General features: G+C 48.8%; 1 protein-coding gene and 2 long non-coding RNA genes across 18 annotated transcripts in view; 1 reads left to right on the top strand and 2 right to left on the bottom strand.

Moving 5' to 3' along the window:
- Positions 1–1,025: 1,025 nt before the first annotated feature.
- On the bottom strand, positions 1,026–3,946 carry LOC129392523 (uncharacterized). Its single transcript, XR_008618551.1, has 3 exons — positions 3,891–3,946; positions 3,478–3,566; positions 1,026–1,178 (listed from the first exon to the last, which is right to left on the bottom strand). It is a non-coding gene; the product is annotated as an uncharacterized lncRNA (long non-coding RNA).
- A 2,897-nt stretch (positions 3,947–6,843) lies between these two features.
- On the bottom strand, positions 6,844–15,831 carry LOC102973840 (uncharacterized). Its single transcript, XR_449395.4, has 4 exons — positions 14,666–15,831; positions 13,239–13,467; positions 10,804–10,933; positions 6,844–7,649 (listed from the first exon to the last, which is right to left on the bottom strand). It is a non-coding gene; the product is annotated as an uncharacterized lncRNA (long non-coding RNA).
- TM6SF1 (transmembrane 6 superfamily member 1) overlaps positions 8,416–22,187 on the top strand; it is a 55,148-nt gene continuing 41,376 nt past the window's right edge. For 9 of the 16 annotated variants that reach the window (XM_028495263.2, XM_028495260.2, XM_028495264.2 and 6 more), the window contains exons 1-5: positions 8,417–8,611; positions 13,816–13,919; positions 16,293–16,390; positions 19,928–20,031; positions 21,797–21,879. In XM_028495263.2, the coding sequence (XP_028351064.1) occupies positions 8,520–8,611; positions 13,816–13,919; positions 16,293–16,390; positions 19,928–20,031; positions 21,797–21,879 (481 nt within the window). In that variant the 5' untranslated portion in view covers positions 8,417–8,519. Of the gene's footprint in view, positions 8,612–13,815; positions 13,920–16,292; positions 16,391–19,927; positions 20,032–21,796; positions 21,880–22,187 lie in introns of those variants that run through there. The other 7 variants (XM_055087896.1, XM_028495255.2, XM_028495259.2 and 4 more) reach the window with 4 other exon arrangements.

The raw sequence follows: 22,187 nt of genomic DNA, 5'->3' as shown, positions 1-22,187 counted from the left end.
GATTAACTGCTTGGTCTTTAGCTGTGTCCAAATTATTATTTCAGCCCATGAATTGAATTTTCCCTACTGCAATCCCATTTTTAATTTCCTAGAACTTTTTCTTGTTCTTTGTTCCTTTCTGTTAGCCACTCCTGACCATTTCTCAACTGCAATGCCTTCTCTCATTTCTCTGAGGATGTTAATTGCAATTTTTATAAAGTTCTCTCTTCTTTCTTAAATTGTCTCTGTTTCCACCAAGGTCAGTTTTTCTATTGGTTCAACCTGGGCCTTCTCTTTCATGCTGCTGATTTTCCTAATATATTTAGCAACCTTGGTTTTCTGCTTATAGTTATGAATAAAGGACTATGTTAAGCAGTGTGGGTAGCTTTCCTGAACATCTTGGCAGATTTGTTGGTCCCTGTCAGGCCTCTCCCCTGGCTGACAGAATTGTCTGAGAGTTCTATGCATGTGGGGTTTCAGAAGATAGACACATTTTTAGGGTACCAGGATAAGAGGGAAGTAGTCAAGTTAGAGACCCTCACGGTTGTCCAAGTGGGTTTTGTTCTGGGGGCAGAGCCCTTTAGAATTTCTAACTGGGCTCTGCTTAATTCTCAGGCCCTCCTACTGGCCCCCTCAGACATCTTCTAAACAGATTTCCCTCTTTCTTTAGAGAGCAGGTTATTTGATTAATGATGAGGGAGAATGCCATTGCTTTCAGCTATTACATTTTCGTGCCAGGAGAGAAGGAAGGGCTGACTATCTGAGCTGTCCACAATACTGTTCCTCAATGCTTGTCCAAACCCCCCCTACTCTGCATTTATTGACTCTGAACTTGGACCTGCTCCTTATCTCCCTTGGGAAGAATTTTGTTGTCTCAGGTTTAAATTGCCTCTGTTCTTTCTCCACTACTGCTTCCTATTTTTCCGTTATCCATGACTGCATAATAAACCACCTCAAACTTTAATGGCTTAAAGCATCAAAAATGTCTCATTTTTCATGATTCTGTGGGTTGACCATGCAGTTCTTTTGCTTTATGTGGTGTTGATGTTGGGATGGCTGGGAAGTCAAAACTAACCTTCTTCCATGTTTGGTGCTGGCTGCTGGCTGGGATCTCAGCTTGGGCTGTCAGCCAGGGGCCTTGGTTCTTCTCCGTGTTGGCCTTTCCACATGGCTGCTTGGGCCTCCTTACAGCATGGTGGCTGGGTTCCAAGAAGGAGCACCATAAGAGGACAGACTCTAATGGGCAAGCTCTTATAAGCTTTTGTTTAAATTATGCTTCCTAATGTCCCATGGGCCAGAGCAAGCTAGCCACCTGCTAAGTCCAGAGTCAGTGTGGTAGGGAACTACAAAGGGCACAAATACTGAGAAGTGTGGTTCAGGACACCAGCAAAGTAACAGCTACCACAATCTTCTATGTATCCTTCAGATTTCAGGTCTACTAGGAGTACTCTTTCCTATTTCAAGCACTGTATTGCTTAGTCTTTTTTAAAAATGTATTTATTGGCCAGTTAATTATGTTAACTATTCTTATGTTAACTACTTTTACTACGTTAACTCTTGAATCAGAGGTTGAAAAGGTATCTAGAGGGGAAAAGTAAATGTCAAGGAAGTCCCTCAACCTCCCCTCCAATGGGTTCTGTCTAACCCAAACCCTGACATGTGAGGTCTTTTTTGTTATACCTCAGGAGCGTCTGAACAATGCAGCAACCTCAGGTTTGTTTGTCCCATGCTCATCCTTTTCATGCAAGAGTGTCAAATTACCCTCCATTTGTTTGCCTGTCAAACCATAATGCTCTGTCCTTACTTATCCACTCAGAATGTTTTTTCTCTCTTGCCAGCCACTGTAATTTCAAACTCTCTGTTGCTTCATTTGTATTAAAATGTTACTATATGAAATAATATTCACAGAACATCGCCTGAAGGATATTCATGAATACCCTTTGATCAGAGCTGGCAGATTGATTTAAGTTGGCAAGTGAGAAGAAGCCTATTGGTGATGTCCAATCTCCATGGGAGAAGGTTTCATTGATCATTGGTGAATGATCAATGAAACCCACTGGTGCTCTGCGCTTGGACTGGAAGTGGTGGTGTGCTTGCTAGGAAGGTATTTCTGCCTCTGCCCCCAGATAGCTTAAAATTTATCACTGAACCAAACCAAACCTTCTGAGAGTTGCTTATCTGTGAGGAATTATTTTGGCTCCTTTGCACTGAGTGACTCTTGGCAATATGCCAGCCACCTGCACTGAAGACATACTGAGAGACAACTGTTCAGAATTAGATTTCTATATTTATTGTAGGAATGTTGCTGAGGACATACTATATGACATGGTGTTCCCTTTAAGAGGAGCCATGAGAGAGTTCTTCTGAGCCTATGATCTGTTTTTATCTTACAGACACTGTGACTGTTTAACATTATTGTTTCCCTCTTTGCTATGATTGCTAGGAAACCCAGGGCAATGGTGCAGATCTCATCTAGCAAATGCACAAGACTTTTTGACAAACATTTTACATACTAAATTTACCTCTCCCTTCAGTTAGCATTTATTGAGCATCTGCTCTATGCCTGGCACTACCCCAAAATATCCATGTTAATCATTGTAGCATATTAAGACAGTCAGGGCACTTGTGGCCAAAGACAAACCCAGTGTTTAAACCCAGTGACTTAGTGTTTAGGATAACTTAATGTTTCTTTGAGTGGACTGGTCACTCTCTGGTCCCTTCTTGGGACAAGACCCTAGTAATGTACCCACTAAGATACACCCCCTTTGCCCTGGTCACTCTCAGGTCACTTTTTTTCTGTCTCTATACACCCCACAGAGCAATCTGTTTGTCCCTTTTACGTTTGTCTAGAGTGTTCAGCCTTTCCAAAGAACACGATCACAACTTTTATCGGAAGGATAAAAAAATGGGAAAAAAAGGGGAGAGGGAAGAGGGGAGAGGGGGAGAGACAAATTAAAGGTATGGCATTAACAGATACAAACTACTATACATAAAATAGATAAGCAACAAGGACCTACTGTATAGCACAGGGGACTGTACCCGGTATCTTGTAATAACCTGTAATGGAAAAGAATCTGCAAAAACTACTGAATCACTATGCTGTACACCTGAAAGTAACACAATGTTGCAAATCAACTATACTTCAATAAGAAAAAAAAGAAAGAAAAAAGGAAGGAAGAAAGAAAAATAGTGGACAACTGAAGCATGTGAAAGGGGAAGACGGCACTGGGGCTGGGTGCTAACGAGTGAACACAGGGCTGACTTCTTCACTCTTCCAGAACAGCCTCACTGTGCTCCCTCAGTTCCTGCCCAGTAGTATTTTTTCTTAGTTCCTACTTCCTATGTGACCAGGTTCTCTGATGTTTTGCTTTCACTTCCCCTCCATGGCAGAAGCAGACATGGTCAGGGGCCCTTCCGTGTAATTCCAGATTCGTCAATCTTTTTGAACCAATACACCCAAAACTGTCTGTCTCATCAGGGAATGGGCAGAGTACTGACCTCCGTGTGTCTATTTTTGCTTCCAGGCAGCTTGGAGTCAAATTTCACAGCTACAAAATTAGCCTTCATGGCTTGCAAGATGGATGGTCCTAAAAAAACAAAAACCGAAAATCAAAAAACAAATTTATTGTCTGAATGCCTTTTATTTTAAGTCATACCCAACCCTTTTGCAAGAGAAGGGGCAACTTAATAATTACTGATTTGCATAGAGCAGAACTCCAGAACTCAGCCTCCTAAAGCAATGAGTCAACTGGCCAAATCTGCAGGGTGTCCACCCACCATTTCTAAGGTGCCCGATGTGGTGCTTTGCTGCTGGTCAGCTGTGGCATCATGGGTATAGTGACTTAAAGTCAGCAAATCTGAATTTAAGTGCACCCTCTCTTAGCCCTTTGACCTTGGGCAAGTTGCCTCACCTCTTTGAGCCCCAGTTTCTTCATCCATAAATGGCTCCATATTCTTCAGAGAACTGCTGTGAAGATTATAGGATAATGTTAATGGAATTCCTTTATAATTTACAGAGTACTGCAGTGCTGGAGAATGAGATTATATTCACTGGGTTTGTGCCCTCCCCAGACATGTGGGGAGGGTTCCTATCAAATAGTCTTCACCACTACAAGCATTCTGACCACTCATATTTTCAGCATTAAGACAAATTGTTGTCAACAAAATAATATAATCTCCAACATGTATACCAAAGTACCCCAAAGCTTTGCCATGGCCCTTGGGTCCCTTGCAGACTCCTAGGGAGCAGCTCACAGGTGTGGGATGTTGGATGCTTCTGCCATTGAGTTCAGATGCCCTTGGGCTGCTCTGCTAATGGAAATGCTCACCAGCCCCTCTCAGGTGGCCTCTGTTACCATTCTCTTTGACTCTACCCTCTTCCTGGACATTGAATTCATTTCCATGATTTTTAAGCCACACCTCTAGGCTGGTGATCCTCAAATCTGTATCTGCAGCCTGTGCTTCTCTTGGTGCCAAAGACCAGTATCCCCAACTGCCTATGGGACGGCTCCTCCAGGGAGCCCCATGGGTACTGGAAACCCAACATATCCAAAACCAAACTCATCCTCAAGCCTCCTTCTCCCAGCTCTCTCCTCTTACAATTCCTATCCAGATCTTTCACATCTGCCTCCTTCTCTTCCTTCTCATTGCCATCACTTTGGTTCAAGTCCTCAGCACCTCTGGCTAGGATAAGCCTCCTAACTGGACTTCCTGCCTCCTACCTCTCCTCTTTCTAAACCATGGTCCACATCAGCTGCCAGGCAGATCTTTGAAGATGCTACTCTGGGGAATTCCCCTGCAGGCCAGTGGTTCGGACTCCGTTCTTTCTCTACCGCAGCCCAGGGTTCAATCCCTGGTCGGGGAACAAAGATCCCACAAGCCTCGTGGCAGGCCCCCCCACCTCCAAAAAAGTGACTCTTATTAAGTCAGCCTCTCCTCCTACTCATAAATCTTAAATGCTCCCTGCCCTTGAGGTTTTCTGAGACTGAGTCCCCGATCACCTCTCCATTGCCACTTCCCGCCAGCCCCCCTCATGCACGAGTGTTTCCAACCAGAGCAAACAGCTTGAAGTTCATTGACTGACATGCTCTCTCATACATTTCTGCCTTTCACATGTGTTGTTTCCATTTTCTGGAAAACCCCACTAGTCCTTGCCTGCTTGTCCAGCTTCTACTTGTTCTGCAAGGCTGGTCTAAAGCCTCAACTCCTCTCTGAAGCTTTTCTTGACTCCTTCAGACAAGATTGGTGATTCCAACAGCAATTTGTACATAAATCTTTTATCACCTTGCATGCTAATTGTTTACATGTGTTTTTCTCACACTAGACCGTGGTCTTTGGGGGCGAAATGTGTTTGTGATTCATCTTTGTGTGACCGCTTCTTAGAACAATGCTGGAAACATGGTAGACTCTCTGAGGATGTTTGAGTCCTCTTGTTAGTGATTTAATTGCCACACCCATTCCTAAAGTAGCAGAGAGCATAACCGAAGCCAGCTTGATAAGATAGGAGGAATACATATAGAACTGTGAAGTCCAATACAGAAGCCACCGGCCACAGGTAGCTGTTAAGCACTTGAAATGTGACTAGCCTGAAATGAGATATATTGTAAAATACACACAAAATTGCAAAGCCTTAGTATTAAAAAAAAAGAATGTAAAGTTTCCCATTAACACCTTTGACATTGATGACCATTGAAATGATCATCTTTTGGACATATCGTGTTAAATAAAATATATTATTAAAATTAATTTCACCTCTGTCTTTTTACTTTTCTAATGTGGTTACTAGAAAATTTAAAACTACATATGCGGTTCATATTTGTGGCTTGCATTATATTTCCGTCAGACAATGAGGATCTAGAGCGTTCATTCTGTGAACAAATATTTCTCGAGTACCTGCTCCATACAGGTGTTAGTCTAGGTGATGGAAATAGAATGGTAAACAAGATAGATAAGGTTCCTGACCTCAGGGAGCTTATATCGTAATGGAGAGAGGGACACAGAACAGGAAGCAGATGTGTAAACAAGATAATTTTGGACAGTATAAGTAAAGTACTATGAAGAAAGCAAAGCAGGGTACTTGATAGAGAGGGTGGGGGAGGCACAGGAGGGCGGCCAGGTAAGGTCTTCTAGAGCAGGTGAGGTCAGAGGCAGGGAGACAGGGGAGGAGGCTGGCTCATGGAAGATAGTAGAGACCTGAACTGACACAGCAATGGTACAGAGAGGGAGACAGACTTGTGAGATATTTGGGAAGTAACAGGAGGACTGTGGTAATCATAGGAGTTCAGGATTGGCCAGAACCAATGTGGACTGCCAGTTTTCTGGATCACCAGGTGAATGGTGGTGCCACGATGAGATAAAGCTGGAGTGGTCTTGCGGCAGACGAGGAATTTCATTTTGGCCATGTTGAGGGTGAGGTGCCTGTGGAATGCCAGGGAGCAGTGCTGAGGGGAGACATCAGTGCTAGGAATGATAAAATGGGATCTATTAGCACAGACACGGTCATTAAAACCCAGCATGGATGGGACGAAGTGAGAGAGTGGCATGGACATATATACACTACCAAATGTAAAATGGATAGCTGGTGGGAAGCAGCCGCATAGCACAAGGAGATCAGCTCAGTGCTTTGCGTCCACCTAGAGGGGTGGGATAGGGAGGGTGGGAGGGAGACACAAGAGGGAGGGAGATATGGGGATATATGTATATGTATAGCTGATTCACTGTTATAAAGCAGAAACTAACACACCATTGTAAAGCAATTATACTCCAATAAAGATGTGAAAAAAAAAGTTTTAAAAGGGATAAAAACAACAACAATAACAACAACAACCCAGCATGGATGGGAAAGGAAAGAGAGAAGATGGCAAATGGAGAGGACACACAGGTCCAGGGAGCACTTTTCTAAACTGGATCATACACGAGCATGTGTCTAGGTTGAGGGGAAGGACCCAGGGTGGCTAGAGGGGTTCACGGTATAAGAGAGAAGGCAAGATTGATTCGGCAAGGTTTGGCTGGTGATGGAGGGGTTGGGCTGGCCTGGGAGACTGGCTGGGAGGAGAGAAGGGGTCTCCGACGAGGTATTTGTCCTCGGGGAGGAGGAAACAGTTTAAGGAGCTGGTAAAGGTTAGGAGTAGCTGTGGAAGAGGATGATGTCCAGGTCACAGGTAAGAACATCACTTGGGGAAGCTTTGTCACAGTTTGGGCCAAGGCTTTATCATTATGTCCTCAGAGTTTGAGAAGCTTCTAAGAAGCGCTGGGATAGGGGATTGGGAAAGCTGGCTTTTGAAAAGTTGAGTGGTCCTGGGGCAGCTCAGAGCCTCTTTGCCACTCTTTTCTCTCATCTCTAAAACGAGCTGCTGGTGTCTTCAGCTCGTTAGCAGGTGTAAGGTCACTAAGTACATGTACTTCCCTTGGTTGCTTGAGCTGTCCTCTGTCTGAAACTCACTTCCCTTCCCTTTCCCAGCCAGTAGAGGACTCCAGGCTCTGTCACAGGGGCTGTCTGAGGCCTCCCCGCAGCATGGTCAAGCAGCCAGGACAGACTTGGCCCACATTATTCTCTGTAATGAGTAGGCGTCTGTCTGACAGCAGTGTGAGGGCAGAGTCCTTGGTTTCCTTGTACTCTGTATGGCCTAGGGCAGGCTGGCTGGTGGTAAGCTGGCTTCCAGGAACGCTACCTGTAATAGAAATGAATAGCGTTCTAGTCTCTTAAATCATCGTATTCCTTGGAGTGTCAACTCCAAGTAAAAATGGGAATTGCAGGTGATAGCAGTGTACTGAGCAGTACTGGGCACGCACTTCATGCCTATTAACTCAGTGAATCCCACAATCACACTGACGTGGGTTATTCCCATTTGGTAGAGAAGGGAAAAGACACAGAGAGGTTAAGTACTTGACCAAGGTCAACATCTTGTGAGTGAGCAGACCGGGTTCAAAACGGAATTCGGACTCGGCGTAGGAGCACTGCTCGCTGCCGGCTGTTGGCTGCTCCGGTGGAGAGGTTCCAAGGTTTCGGGATCATTTATCCCTTCCTATCCCCGGCCCGAGGTTTCCCCACGTGGATGATCTCGCGGGCTCTTCCCGCTCTGACACCCCCGGGTCTGGCTCCACCCTCTGCCTGCCCGCAGTTCGGCCCAGACACTCTCCAGAGCCTCTCTCGTCGATGACAAGCTCCCGGCTGCGCCCAGGGCCGGGGCCCCGCGCCCACCTCCCGGTCCGCCGCCTTCCCGCAGAGCGCGCGCCTGCGGGGACACCTGTCCCCGGGCAGGGGTCTGTCGCCGCTCCTCGGCGCCGCCCGGCGCTCGCGGTGGAGCCCCAGCAGCCCTGGGTTGGAGGACGGCAGGGGGCCTCCCGGGCCTGTGCACCTGCCCTGCTTACCAGGCGGCTGCGGGCGGGCGCGCCGAGGGGGCGCTGCTGAGGGCGCAGCGCGGGGGGCGCGCTGGGCGGGGCGCCTTGAAGGGCGCGGCCGAGGGGCGCGGGCGCAGCCGGAAGCTGGGGCGGGGCGCCCGCGCGGGATGCGGTGAAGGGCAAGCGGCGCGGCGGCGGCGATGAGTGCCTCGGCGGCCACAGGGGTCTTCGTGCTGTCCCTCTCGGCCATCCCGGTCACCTACGTCTTCAACCACCTGGCGGCCCAGCACGAGTGAGTGGGTGCGCGCGGCGGGGGTCGGCGCGTCAAGAGCCCCAGCAACTTTTCAGAGGGGGCCGAGCCGCAAACTGCAGGGCAGCGGTTCGCCGGCCTTCAGGGCTCCCCGCGGGCGGCCGGAGGAGGGGAGGCGCCCGGAGTCGTGCGGGCCGGGGTCCTCGCTTAGGCTGGCATCCCTGATATTCGGCGCAATTCTGGGGGCAAGTGCTGGGCGTCCGCTCTGTGCCCGCCCCGTGCCAGGTATCCGGGGTTACAGAGGTCAATAAGGCAATGCCCCTGCCCTTGAAGTGCCCAGGGTCAGGGGTGGGGCGGTACACACACCGACAACTTGGAGCTTGGTCTTATCTCAGGCTGTGCCTTGTTCGTTTCGCATTTCTCAGGAACGTTTCCATGTATGGACACACGCATACTTGTCATTTCGTATTAATTTTAGAAACTGTTGTGAATGACTAGCAGAAATAGCCCAGAACGAACAGGCAAAGACCTGGGTTCTAGGCCTGGCTTTGGCACTAACCGTGTGGCCCGGCCTCAGTCCTCCTGTCAAATGGCCTATATTTGCATCCTATTGTCGGGATCCAAAAAGCCGTAAGGGAGGGCGCAGTGTTGTGTAGGATGGGCAGCCAGGCAGAGAGGCAGGGCAGTTCCATGCTAAGGAAATGGGTGGGGCTGAAGGAGGCCAAATATGGATTTGGTTCAAAGCCCTGCCTCTCCTCTGTGAGGGATCCCTGGCCAAGCAACGGGCACCAGTCAGCAGCCAGCCTGCTCCAGCAGTGGGAAAGGTGCCAGACCTCTGGGCCTGCTGATGTTTCTTGCTATCTGCGGGGAAGAGGAAGTAAACCTGTTATGTTTCCCACAGCAGTTGGTGCTAAGGAAATTGCATCAGTCTGTACGCTGCAAACCCCCTCCAGACCTTCAGGCTGTAGAGAAGTGTCTGCCCACAGGGCGGTGACTTGCTCCTCTCTTGTTCCTGGGGCCACCACTTGCTGACAGCCTTATCCAGATGGCACCCATCCATACTGAGTGCTCCCTAGGCATGGGCGATGACAGCCCTTGGTCTGACCCAGTCTTGGGGCACAACTCCTGGAAGAAGCATCTCTGGGCAGTGAATGTCACATGTCTGTGAATATAGTGCATGGAGGACCCTGCCCTCCTAAAATGGCATTATGGGCAGTTCAGCAAATATTTATTGAGTATATATTCTATGCTTGGCACTGTTCCAGGTGCTGGGGAAATAGCTATGAACAAACCACAAGAGATTGGGGAGGCATGTGTTGAGACAGACATCAGCACAGAAAATGGGGCGACATGAGAGTGATGGGGGGGACTAGTGGTCAGGGAAGGCTTCTTGGAGGAGGTGACTTGAGCTGCAGGAGGTGGCCATAGGAAGATCTGGGGACAGAGCTTTCCAGGTAGGGGAACAGGGAGCAGTTCAGGGAGAGGGATGTGGCTGGGTGCAGGGATATTTGGGAGGGAGGGCAGTGCAGCTTGTTGAAGGATCACATGGCATGGAGAGAATCTGAGGATGACTGAGAATTTGGCCTCAGCCACTGGGAGGATGGTGATGGCATTTACTGAACACATGGTGAATTATGTATTGCTGTGTATTGTTGAGCACATTGCTAAGCCCTGCAGAGTTTGGAATAATTGGTTCCAACCATTCTTCCTGTCCTCCTGCAGGTTAAAATCCCAGTAGCCTTTGATTCCTCCCTCTTCTTTCTCCACTCCTTCCCTCCAGCCCTCCCACTGTCTCCTTCCCCCTAATTCCCCAGGCTGGGCTAGCATCTGTTTCCTCCTTCCTGTTCCCCTGGCACTGGCCCTCTCTGGCCCAGCCCATGGCAAAGCCTCCCACGGGAGGTCCCCTTCCCGCCCCAGTGCCCTGTGCATTTCTGCCTCAGCCCACCAGCCCAGCCCACTGTGCTGGTGCTTCAGCCACACTGGACTGTTCTGTGCCCCTAGGACACTTCTTAACTTTCCCGCCTCCTTGCCATTGCTCACACTGTTCCCTCTGATGGGGATGCCTTCCTCCCTGTAGCTGACTGTTGAAGCCACACCTGGACTTTATGGCCCAGAGGAAAATGCCACCTCTTCCTCTTCCAGGTCCCTCCAAGCAGATGTGATCTCTCCCTCCTCGGAGCCCGGCTGGGTTGTGCTCTTCCCACAAGAGTTACTTTCCTGTGGTCAGAACTTACCTTCTCAGGCCATAGCTCCCCTTAGTATTGTCCTGCCCAGCACAGGGCCTCGTGCCTAGTGGGCATCCTGTTAAGTTTGCGTTACTTGACTTAGTTGAAGCTTCCTTCCCACCAGAACTTTTACGAAAGCCTGAAAAACAGAAAAATCAAATTAAGTTGAGGAGTGAGAAAAGGGTGGGATCTCTCTCTCTGTCACACACAAATACACACACACACAAACACACACACACACACTCTACTTATACTCACTCATACATGACCCCTCTCAGTAGCTGTCTGTTCATGGAAAGGCATCAGTAACTCCCCGCCCCCTGTCCCAAAACACACACACATTCCAAGACTAACAACATTTCCACCCTTGGGTTAGTGGCAGCCCTTACCCCTCCCCCCACACCCCAAGCCCCATTTCTCCCTGTTCTGAGCAGGTCCTGCACTTGGCTGTCACTGGGAGACACAGGTGATCTGTTGGCCCCAGTTTCTCTTCATTTTTTGCTCCTCCCCCAGAGGTGGAGAGTGTGAGAGGACACCGTGAACCAGTTCACACTGCTGTCTCATAGTCCAGAAGAGCACCAGCTGTGTGACGGTGCTGGCTGCAAGCCTAGGTCCTTGGTAGGAGCAGGGATGGGAGTTGTCTCCTGGCCACTACCTGTCTCAGGCTGTGATTAAAATGTCTGTCAGCTTACATCGCACACCTGTTCTCTTCCCTCTTCACCGGATGCTTCAGCCCAGCATCATGTTCCTGACCCACATTAGCTTCCTCTTCCATCCTCTCCTCCTTTGTCTCATCCCTACAGGAGGGGCCTGGAGGATCCACTGATGTGTACTGCCAGAAACCTATTTCAGTCTCTTACCTGGTCACTGACATGGTCATCCTCTTTCTCTTTCTTTCTTTTCTTTCTTTCTTTCTTTTTCTTTCTTTCTTTCTCTCTCACTTCTGGTTTTTGGTGAAAAATCCATAGTATTCAAATTTTTCCCCTGTATGTAATGTCACTTTATTCTGAGTGCTTTCAATATTTTTTCTTTCTCTTTTTGTTTTTTGGCATTTGAATTTAGAGTGTCTGAGCAAATTTTACTTTGATTTTATCCTATTTTTGTATGTCAAACTTCTTGAATCTTTAAATTTCGATTTTTCACCAAGTTTAAGATGCTTTTCAAACATTGTTTCTTCAAATATTTCTTTCTTTCCTTCCTTCCTCTCTCTTTCCCTTTCTTTCTTTTTTTCTTTCCTTCCTTCTTTCCTTCCTTCCTCTCTTTCTTTCTCTCTGTTTCTTTCATCCTCATTCTTATCATAGAACTATGTCATCGATTCACCATCCATCCATCCACCCATCCATCCACCGTCCATCGTCCATCCATCCATCCAACTATCCATCCATCTACCATCCATCTGTCCATCCATCCATCCATTTCTCCTTCCTTTCTTCCTCTTCCTTTCCTTCCCTCCCTCATTCATCCATCAATTCCTGAACACCTTAAAAGAGGTCCCGAGGCAGACTTTCTGTGCACACTCATCCAGGTTTCTTGGAAAAGGTTGCACATTCCCATACCCCACCCCTGAAGTATTCTGATTCTGTAGGTCTAGGGTGGCATTTGGAAATCTGGGCGCTGCTGATGCCCACAGCCCACTCCTTTACTCTTAAGTGGGTCCTGGGGCCAGGTGCTGGGGACACAGCTTTCCTGGACCTGGGGCCAGTCTCCTTGGGGTCCATCTCCCTGCAAGTAGTTGGATCACTTCCTGACTGACCTCTCTGACATTAGGGGCAGATTTCTGACTGGTGCCTAGCACCCATTCCAGCTGTAGGTGTGTGGAGTGAACTTCAGCATAAGTTCGTCCCTCAGATATTAGTAGGTATTGGTGGGCTGTGAAGGATACTTTCCAGAAGTCCCGGGGCATGTGGCAAAGGTTATCCAAAAGTCCTCTGTGATGGTGTGGAGGGCTCTTGGCTAAGGAATGGTGCTTGCAGCAGCTCTCAAGGGTTACTGAGGAGTGTAGCAGGCCATGGAGTGGGCCAGGTGGTGCTTTGTCTAGAACTGGATGCCTTGTTGGTGTGGAGGAGTGAGAGAGAGAACATCTCTTAGGACTGGAGGTAGCCTTCTGGGTGAGAGAGCTCAGAGCCTATTGAGATAGGTTCCCCCCATGTAGTCAGGGATCTCTTTTTCATCCACAGTGCCTGGCACACAGGGGTGTGCAATGCATTTTTCCTCAATATGTTTTTTAATGAATTAAAAAACAGATGATGAAATGACATGATGTTCCTAAGGTCACACAGGGAGTGGTGGAGTAGGTACTAGACTCCAGGTCCCTTGACTGCTAACTCCACCAAGCCTCATGCCCTAGTGCTGTCCTGCTGAGGAGGGGCTTTGGTCCCCAGTCTCCTTGGTGCCATACCCTTTCCCAGGAGAAAGACCAGGGGCTGTGCCCAACCTAGCCTCACCCTGGCTTCCTGGGTATGGGGTTGGATGCTGGCTTGGCTTCCTGGGTGTTGGGGCGCTGGCATCATTCTGGCCTTAGGCCCGGCCTAGGCTCTTCCCTCCTTGGATTGGCCTCGTCCTCTGGCCCCTTTGATTATACACACAGCCTGTGGGCTTGTCCACCGAGAAGGTGTATGTAGTTGTGACTCCTGTGTGTTCCCTGGAGCTCAGTCTGAGGGTTTCCAGTTGGCCCTGAGAGAGGAGGCAGATTCAGTGGTTAGACCTGTCAGACACTGGAAACAGGGCTTGGCGGAACAGGTGGACAGAGGCAGCGGGACAGCAGCCGAGGGCGCTCAGACACATGGTTCACCCAGGTGGGCAGGATGACAGAAGAGTGAGGACCTAGTACCTCTGGTCCCTGAAAGTCACAGGGGCAGCCCAGAGGGGCCCAAGTGCTGTGGATAAACTTCATGAACTCCCCAGTGCTTGAGGGATAGGCAGAGGCAGAGCTGCAAGAGAATGCATTCAATAGCCAGGAAATTCCATGCACCAGTGTGTTTATTTTGATAAGTGACCACCTCCCTGTTCTGGTTGTTGCAGTTCCTGGACAATTGTAGGGGTGGCTGCCCTCATCCTGTTCCTGGTAGCCCTGTTGGCTCGTGTCCTGGTCAAAAGGAAACCACCCCGGGACCCACTGTTCTATGGTACGTCTCCATGGGAGGGAAACACTTTGTGTCCACTTAAGAGCACAACACTCGGGCCTCAGTCTCTTTCCCTCTGTGGTTGTGAATACTCTGAGCCCACTGGTAAAGCAGCAGGAGGGGTGGGAGTATTTTTGTTCTCCTGTAAGCTAAAGTCTCTCCTAGGCTGTGGACCCCACCCTGTCGCAGCTGGGATCCTGGTGGAGGGAAGGTCGCTGCCAGAGCCAGGCAGGACATCCCTCCGTTCCTCTCCCCTGTCCCCAGCCATGCTCTGACCTCTGACCTCGGCTCTTCTACGAGCTCCTTCCTGGCTTCCTGCCTTCAGCCTGCTGTTTGCAGCGCCCTCCACCTGGCATGGAACATAGCCATATGGAGCCTCAGTTTGCACATTTGTGTAATGAGGAAAATAACAGTATCAATACTTACCATGGAGGGTTGGTACAAACATTTAATAAGATACTAGCTGTAAAGTACTTAGACCATGGCCTGGCAAGTACACTTGTATGTTAAAGGAATAAAAACACCACTGACTGAGCACCTGTGGTGTGCCTGGTGTGACTGAGCACATTAGCAGTATCATTTTATTTAATCCTCACAACAAATGTCCTCCCTGCACAGATGAAGAATCTGGCTCAGAGGTGCTAAGAAACGTGGTCAAGGTCACAGTTAGTGAGACAGCACTGACCTGCACAATTTCTCCCAACTTGCATGTAAAAAATGCTGAAGCTTAGAGAAATGATGTAACTTACCTAAGACCTGACAGCCAGTCAGGAGATGAGCTGGGCCTGTCTGAGTTCAAGGCCCCACTCCACCTGCCTTTGATCTGGCTTCTGCAGACTGGTCTCCTGCTGCCGTCTTCCCCCCACTCCCTCCACACTCCGTGGAGCCCACGCTTAGCTGCGCTCATGTCTCTCCCAACTCCTCAGGGTGGAGGACCCTTGCTCCTACCCTCTCAGCCCTCTGTCCTCATGTCTGTCACTGCAGCCACAGGGCCAGACTGGAGGGCAGAGAGTGTCCTTGCCATCTCTGACCCAGCGTCTGACACTCCTTTTGGCATCGGCGATTGTTGGCAGCATAGTCGAATAAGCATGTGCTGAAGGCTTCCTCTCCTAGGAGACACGCCATGGCGGATCACCTGATGGCTCATCGCTGTCAGCAGGATCCGGACCAGAGGCCTGCACAGAGGCCCGGGGAGGCAGGGTCTACGGGGCTGGGCGCGCGTGGGCCTTCTGCTCCTTCTGGGGAAGATGTAAACGCAGCAGACTCAGGGCCAGGCCAGCTTCCCTTCTCTCTGAGTGAACCTTCCCCGCTCTCCTCTCCATTTCTTTTTTCACAGCTGTTTTGATATTCACCATCAGATTTTTCTACCATCCATGCCCATCACGTAGTTTGACACCGATGTGTTACAACTTGAACATGCAGCTTTATTGACAAACTGCCACACACTAAATTTGATCACTCACTGTTTAAAAAGTATTATTCCTAAGCTGTTTGTTGCTGGTAGTTTTCAGCCCGTTGAGGAGATTCTCACAACCTTAGTGAGATTCTCTAAGATGCTACGGCTTTCCTTCTTTAACATTCATCAGTTCCATCTTGTATCCATTTTTTTTTTTTTTTTTTTCGGTACGCGGGCCTCTCTCTGTTGTGGCCTCTCCCGTTGCGGAGCACAGGCTCCGGACGCAGAGGATCAGCGGCCATGGCTCACGGGCCCAGCCACTCCGTGGCATGTGGGATCTTCCCGGACCGGGGCACGAACCCGTGTCCCCCGCATCGGCAGGCGGACTCTCAACCACTGCGCCACCAGGGAAGCCCTCGTATCCATTTTTTAAAAAAACCACTGGCCTTTCTTCTTAAAGCCACTGTCACTTGCACATCAGCCACTGTCTGTCTTTCGGATCTCCAGTGTGGGATAAAGCAAGTGTGTTGGACACACCGTGAGGCAGACTGCTTGGTAACCACTGAGATAAATGATCTCTTTTGAGTCCATGTTTTAAACCTGGGGGTCACCTCTGTGCTTCCTTGGCCACTGGTTAATGGTTTTGTTCTCGCTATCCAGGTGGGATGCAGATGTGGCCCTGGCAGCCACGTGTAGGAAGTGGAGGATGGGTGGGGCAGGCTGGTAGAATCCTCTGGGACAGTCAGTGGGTGACTTTGTCACTCGCTACTCCCTGGGTGGGGGGGGTGTCCTCTCCCAGCTCCACGACACGGGCAGAGATCCAGCTGCGTGCACAGGAGGTATGTTCTTTTAGTCCGTATTGACAACGTCTGCAGTATCTTCTGGAAAACATGAAAAGAAATCATTACTGGCGAATGCCAGGCTCTTAGGCAACGTCCCCTGAGCTACAGCTTTTTGAACTCCTGCTTTCTTTGCTCTAGTGTACGCAGTTTTTGGATTTACCAGCGTGGTGAACCTCATCATAGGACTGGAACAGGACGGGATCATTGATGGCTTCATGACATACTACTTGAGAGAGGTACGGGGTCGGTAGCGAGTACGAGCCTTGAACTAAAGGGTCTGCGACCCCAACAGCATTGCTCGAGATGGAAATCCTTTCGTTTAGTGTAAGCAGGGATGACACACGGTATTTCATTTGCTGCCATAGACACAGGACACTTAGTCACATATAAGGTGAAGCGGAAAGTTAGGATTGGATCATGGGAGGCAGTTCTCCTCGGCGTTTGGTCTTACAGCTCCTTCCTCACACCCAATCCACCACCTTTCCCCTTTACTTGTATTTAATATAAATGAGGTTACTTTAAATGAATCCAGTATCTGTGTATCTACTGTTATTAATACACTACTCTCTAAGAAAGCCCAGATCAGTCTTAAATGTATAAAGCCCCAAACACTGAGGCAGTTAATAAAGCCATTTGATTGTGAGGATGAACGTGCACTCCTCCCCCCATCACAGCATGATAGACCTACCTGGAACCTGACAGAGCTAGTCCTTTTTCCTTATCTTATGGTGTGATGAATCCAGCCCCAGAGAGGTTAAGTAACATACTTAAGGTCACACAGGAAATAAGGAGCAGAACTGGAAGTGTAGTCTTCATCTGTGTTTCAAATAATGGGGAGCTTTGTGTGCAAGCTAAGGGAGTTTGGATTTTGTCCCGCATGTGAGGGAAGATTTTAAGTCAGTGAACAGTGCAGTCAGTCAGCTCTGAGAAGGATGGGCTTGACGGGAAGGGTCGATGTCATGAGCTGGGACACCAGTCAGGAGGCTTTTGCAGGGCCAGCAAGGGCATGAAGATGGCCCAGACGGAGGCCAAGCATGGACAGTAGAGAAGGACAGACTTCAGAGAACTTGGGCAGCTGGAATGAGTAGATCTTGGGGATGAGTTGGGGGCAATGGGGAGAGTAAGGGCTGAGATGCCATCCTGATTCCTGCTTTTGGAAGAACGCTGGTGTTATTCAACCGGAGAGGGACAAAAGGGGAAATGCAGTTCCACAGATGTCTGGTGAGCAGACTGTGGGGGTCACAAGACCTGCTTTCTCCCTCCAGGAGCTAATGTGGCAGTGAGATGGCATGGTCCTAGGCACAGAGACGGAGGCTCACGCCAGGCGCAGCACGCACTGAGGAAGAACTGACTCTGGGAGCACTCGGGGGACCCTCAGCGAGTTGGTGACGCTGGCCTTGGCTTCTTTAAAAATGGCAGTGGCAGTGGATGATAAACGTTTTCCAGATAGGCTAGGGGGTGGAGGGCATGTCAAGGAGAAGAGACAGTGTGGGTAAGGCTTAGAGAGAAGGGACTTCCCTGGCGGTCCAGTGGTTAGGACTCTGCACTTCCACTGCAGGGGGTGCGGGTTCCAGCCCTGGTCGGGGAGCTAAGATCCCACAAGCTGCACAGCGCGGCCAAAAAAGAAAAAAAAAAAAAAGAGGCTTAGAGAGGAGAAACAGCATATGTCTCCCCACTGCCAGCCTGGGGTACACGTGTGCAGGGATGATGCTGCGTTCATCTGGGGATGTGTGGAGTTTCAGGTAGGTAAAGAACATCCTGGCAGGTGTCCCAGCTGGCAGGGCTTCGCAGCTGTTGAGCTCGGGGAAGAGATACAAGGACCATCAGAGTATAGTTGGTACCTGAAGGTCTGAGAGGAAAGGAGAGGGTAGAGAGGAGAGGGCCGAGGGTGGAACTTTGGAGACCGTGGTCAGAAGATCAGGAGCCTCTGAAGTGGACTATGAGGGGACAGGCGAAGAGGCAGAAGGAAAGCCTGGAGAGTGCAGGGCCACTGAGTCCAGAGCGGGGAGGTTTCAGGAAGGAGGCGGCTGCCAAGAGGGCCTGGAGGTTGAGCTGGTGAGGGTGGTGAGACAGGGTATGAGATGGGGGGCTGGGGTGTAACTGTGGGAGGGTCTGCAGGGCTAGGCTCAGGGACCCGGCTGCCAGATAAGAGGAGGTAGGGCTTGGTCTTGCAGCCACCAGCAGCTTTGGCAGGTTTTTGAGCAGAAAAGTTGACATGTCAAGAGCCAGGGCAGTGGTGTGGTGAGTCAGAAGGAGAAGAGAGAGGTAGGAACACCATGTGGGAAAGGTGCAGTGAGGGGCACTGAGGGCTTGAACTAGGCCATGACGAGAGGGAGGATTGCCTGGGGTGACATTATAGAGGTAAAATTGATAGGACTTGCCAACAGACTGCATAAGAGAACAAGGAATGAACAACGACCCTGTGGTTTTGACATGGGTAAGTTGAATGGTGTCGCCATGAAAACAGAGAGGCCAGGTGGGGCTTGGTTGAACGGGGAAGCCAATGAGTTAAAGGAGGAAAGGTGACTTTGAAGGGCCCACGGACCAGACAGTTGAAGATGCGCATCAAGCCACCAGGAGAGGTCAGCACTGGCCCCGAGAGCCAGGTGTGTAGGCATCGATGATTAAAACCATGAACTTGGATAGTATTATCCAATCAAAGCACGTCCGAGAGAAAAGATGTGGGCCAGGCACGGGTACTGAAGTATGACTCACGTTGTTTCCTCCACCTCTGTGATTGTCACTTGATTTGATTTTTGAGGCAAGATGAGAGAGCAGTCTTTGCCCTAGGGGAGTGCAGAGCTTCAGAGAATCCCCTGCTTGGTTGGTTGACTGATGGGCTGGTTGATCTGCATTGTTCCTTGTAGAAAGGACTTAAGGCATCTTAGGAAAACATCTGAAACAAGGCAGGAGATCACAAATGTGGGAGAAAGAAGAAAGGAAAGTGAGTTGGAGCCAGAATAATACTAAAAACCCCGTCAAGTTTGACAGTGATTTTACAGTAGCCACCTGGAAACATAAGCACCTGGGAAAGGGAAATGTCGTTCATCATAAATCTGTGTTTATAAAATTAAAAATTTCTTGGAAGTATAGCTCTTCTTGGTAGTATAGTTTCTGCTAGGAATTAGCTGTGTGACCTTAGGCAGGTCAGGTAACCTCTTCGAACCTCTGTTTGCTCATCTGTAAAATGGAGTCAATCGTGTCTATCGCATAGTGTTGTTGGGAAGGTTGAACGAGGGGTTGGGTGTGAAGCTCTGAGTGTAGTGCCTGCCGGTCTGTGCCCGCATGGGGACAGAGGCGGGGGGAAAGGCGTGCCTTCCTCACACTCATCCCAGCAAGCCTCTGGGTCAGTATGAATTTTGAAGGTCAGCCAGTGGCTCTGGTCAGCAGGGTCTTCCCTGGCCACCCCCGCTGCCCAGAGCCAAACACCTTTAGTCACAGATTAGACTTGGCCTCAGTGAGTTCGTCATGCGGCCAGGACTTCCTGTAACGCCATCAGTTTTCTATCACTGTGCACACCTGTGTTGACCTAGCATAGGCCAGGCTTTCTCTAATTCCACCCCCTGTGGCAGACCCTAGTTCTGGCGGCTCCAGGGTAAATGTATATTTTCATATTTCTACCAATTGTGTAATTGTATGGGATTAAGAATAGTTTCATTTTAGCAGACGAAGATGTTCTGCTGCTTTATTTTACTTTCAATACAGGTCTGGTGTTCTGTGTTGAAGTGTCTGAGTCATATTTAAAGTGGACTTCTGTTTAATGCTTTCCTTAGGGTGAACCGTATCTGAACACGGCCTATGGGCACATGATCTGCTACTGGGATGGCTCTGCTCATTATCTGATGTATCTGGTGATGGTGGCAGCCATAGCCTGGGAGTAAGTCAGTTCGCCTGGTGGGTGTGCCTTTGTCACCTTAGCAATCGATAGGCGGGTAGGTAAGGAAAATGGATGTATAGAGGCACATACACAGGCAGGTACACATGGACATGAATCTAGGGTCTGTGGAGACAAGTTAGACATGGCTTTATTTTTCCTTGTGTCACTGCCTTTCGAACATATGCCTTTGGATTTCTCCTCTGCCATGATGGACAGCTCGGGCAGACCCCTTCACTTTCTGATTATGTTTTCTTATAAGAGCAGTCTCATTTTCAGAAATTAAAGCCCAGCACATAGTAATTCAAAACTTCAAACTCCTTTCGGTTCAGAGCTGTCTTTCCCTCCAGTTCAGGCTTACCCCTGAAGCTTAGTGGCCTGCTTTGAGGCTGGGGTGCGTGGTCTGTCCCTTTATTCCTTCTCAGCTTGCTCTGCGGCTGGCTCCTCTGGGAGCATGTGTGTATGTACACGCGGTTAAAGGAAGAGGGGCAGTCTTACACGACAATTGCTGCTTTCTGGGAATTGGTAGCCTCTGTTATGATATGCTGGCTCTGTCTTGTGGGGCACATGTGTGGGTTCTTGGAGACCCCTACCACAGGAAGGAACCTCTGCGTTACACTGATCCCTGAAATGAGCAATGCTCTCTCAGACTGAATTTGTGTGACTCTCCTGCCCATGGTGGTACACGCACAGCTTCTTTCTGCTGGGGCCTCTGCAACCCAGAAGGCACGCCCTTTGGGGTGGGGAATCCTTTAAAGATGGCTCAAGCCCAGCTACCTTCCCAGGCCTCCCCTTGGCTCCAGGTTAGAGAAAGCCGTGCATTTTGCCCCACACCAGGTTGAAATTAAGCTTGACCAACTGTCCTGTGCCCCTCCCATGCCCTCAGTCATCCACTCAAGGACAGTTCCAACTAATTTCTGGACTTTTCTAGGCCCCCTGCCCATCTCTTCATGAATGTTCCCAAGCTCCAGGGAACACATCAGGTATTTCTGAGAATGTCCAGGCTGTGCTTGCTGCCAGGAGTGGGCCAGTGTTTCTATGGTTCGATTAGCATCCAGTTGGGGAGGAAGATTCTGGTCTGTCCCCCTGCTGACAATCCCAGTCATTGTGAACGGGCCTCTTGGGATCTGATGCATTTGGCTTGGGGGATAGGGCAGGGCAGGAAGCACACAGTATTCTCCACTTCTCTTTCCCATCAGAGAATCTCTTTTTGAATTTCTCATGGCCCCTTATGGAGGTGACTGTCAGTTATCAGTTGCAAACACTTTTTGTCAACATCGCCTATTAAGATTAGGGGTATGTGTCTAGCAGCTCCTTCAGAACATGGGGTAGGTATCACTTATACTTATCTCTGGGGCTTTGGCTAAAATCCTGTGACACCAGGGAAATTCCACTTAACATCCTACTAAATGATTTAAAATATGGATCCAGTTTTCTTTGAACCTTCTTTTTACTTTCATGCTGTGAGTTTCATAAATAATAGTGAAATGCAGGACTCCTTTGATAGTGATGACTATGGTATGGTTTAATAGATCAGTGTAGCAAGCATAATTTCCTATTCAAAAGGACACAAAGAGGGTTCTATAGCATATCACATATGGAAATGCAGTTTGATCACCAGGGTTCCTTGTATTTGATTTATTACTCTTGATTCAGTACATTTTGATTTATGTACTTTACTAGTTAGAACAAAGATAATATTGTGGAGCATCTTATACTAATAGTATTCTAAGACAAATGTTTTATGTCAGGATTTTTTTCTTTACAGGGAAAGTTATAGAACCATTGGCCTATATTGGGTCGGATCTATTATTATGAGCATTGTTGTTTTTGTGCCAGGAAACATTGTAGGTAAGAAACTTTATCTTAAAGTTTACTTTCCTTTTCTCGAACAATAGGAATTGTTTTTAAATAGGGAAGCTATTTTGGTTGTAATAGAACCAAGAAATTCCAAGTATACCAAAAAAGCTGTTTTGCAGAATTACTCCTTTTCCCTTCCATCTCACCTTTTAAGAAATGCTTTTGAGCAATTTTCAGAAGTGTACACTGAACAATTAGACTAGTATCAGTGTTTCCTGACTTTTAGAAGGATCTAGTGGGGTAAATATTGTGTTTGTGGCTACATTCAGTGTGAAAATATTTCCTACAACTCTTTGTAT

The sequence above is a fragment of the Physeter macrocephalus genome, chromosome 11 (genome assembly GCF_002837175.3).
Source record: "Physeter macrocephalus isolate SW-GA chromosome 11, ASM283717v5, whole genome shotgun sequence".
Lineage (NCBI taxonomy): Eukaryota > Metazoa > Chordata > Mammalia > Artiodactyla > Physeteridae > Physeter > Physeter macrocephalus.
The sequence above is the reverse complement of the archived record's forward strand: the minus strand, read 5'-3'. Positions and strand labels throughout refer to the sequence as shown.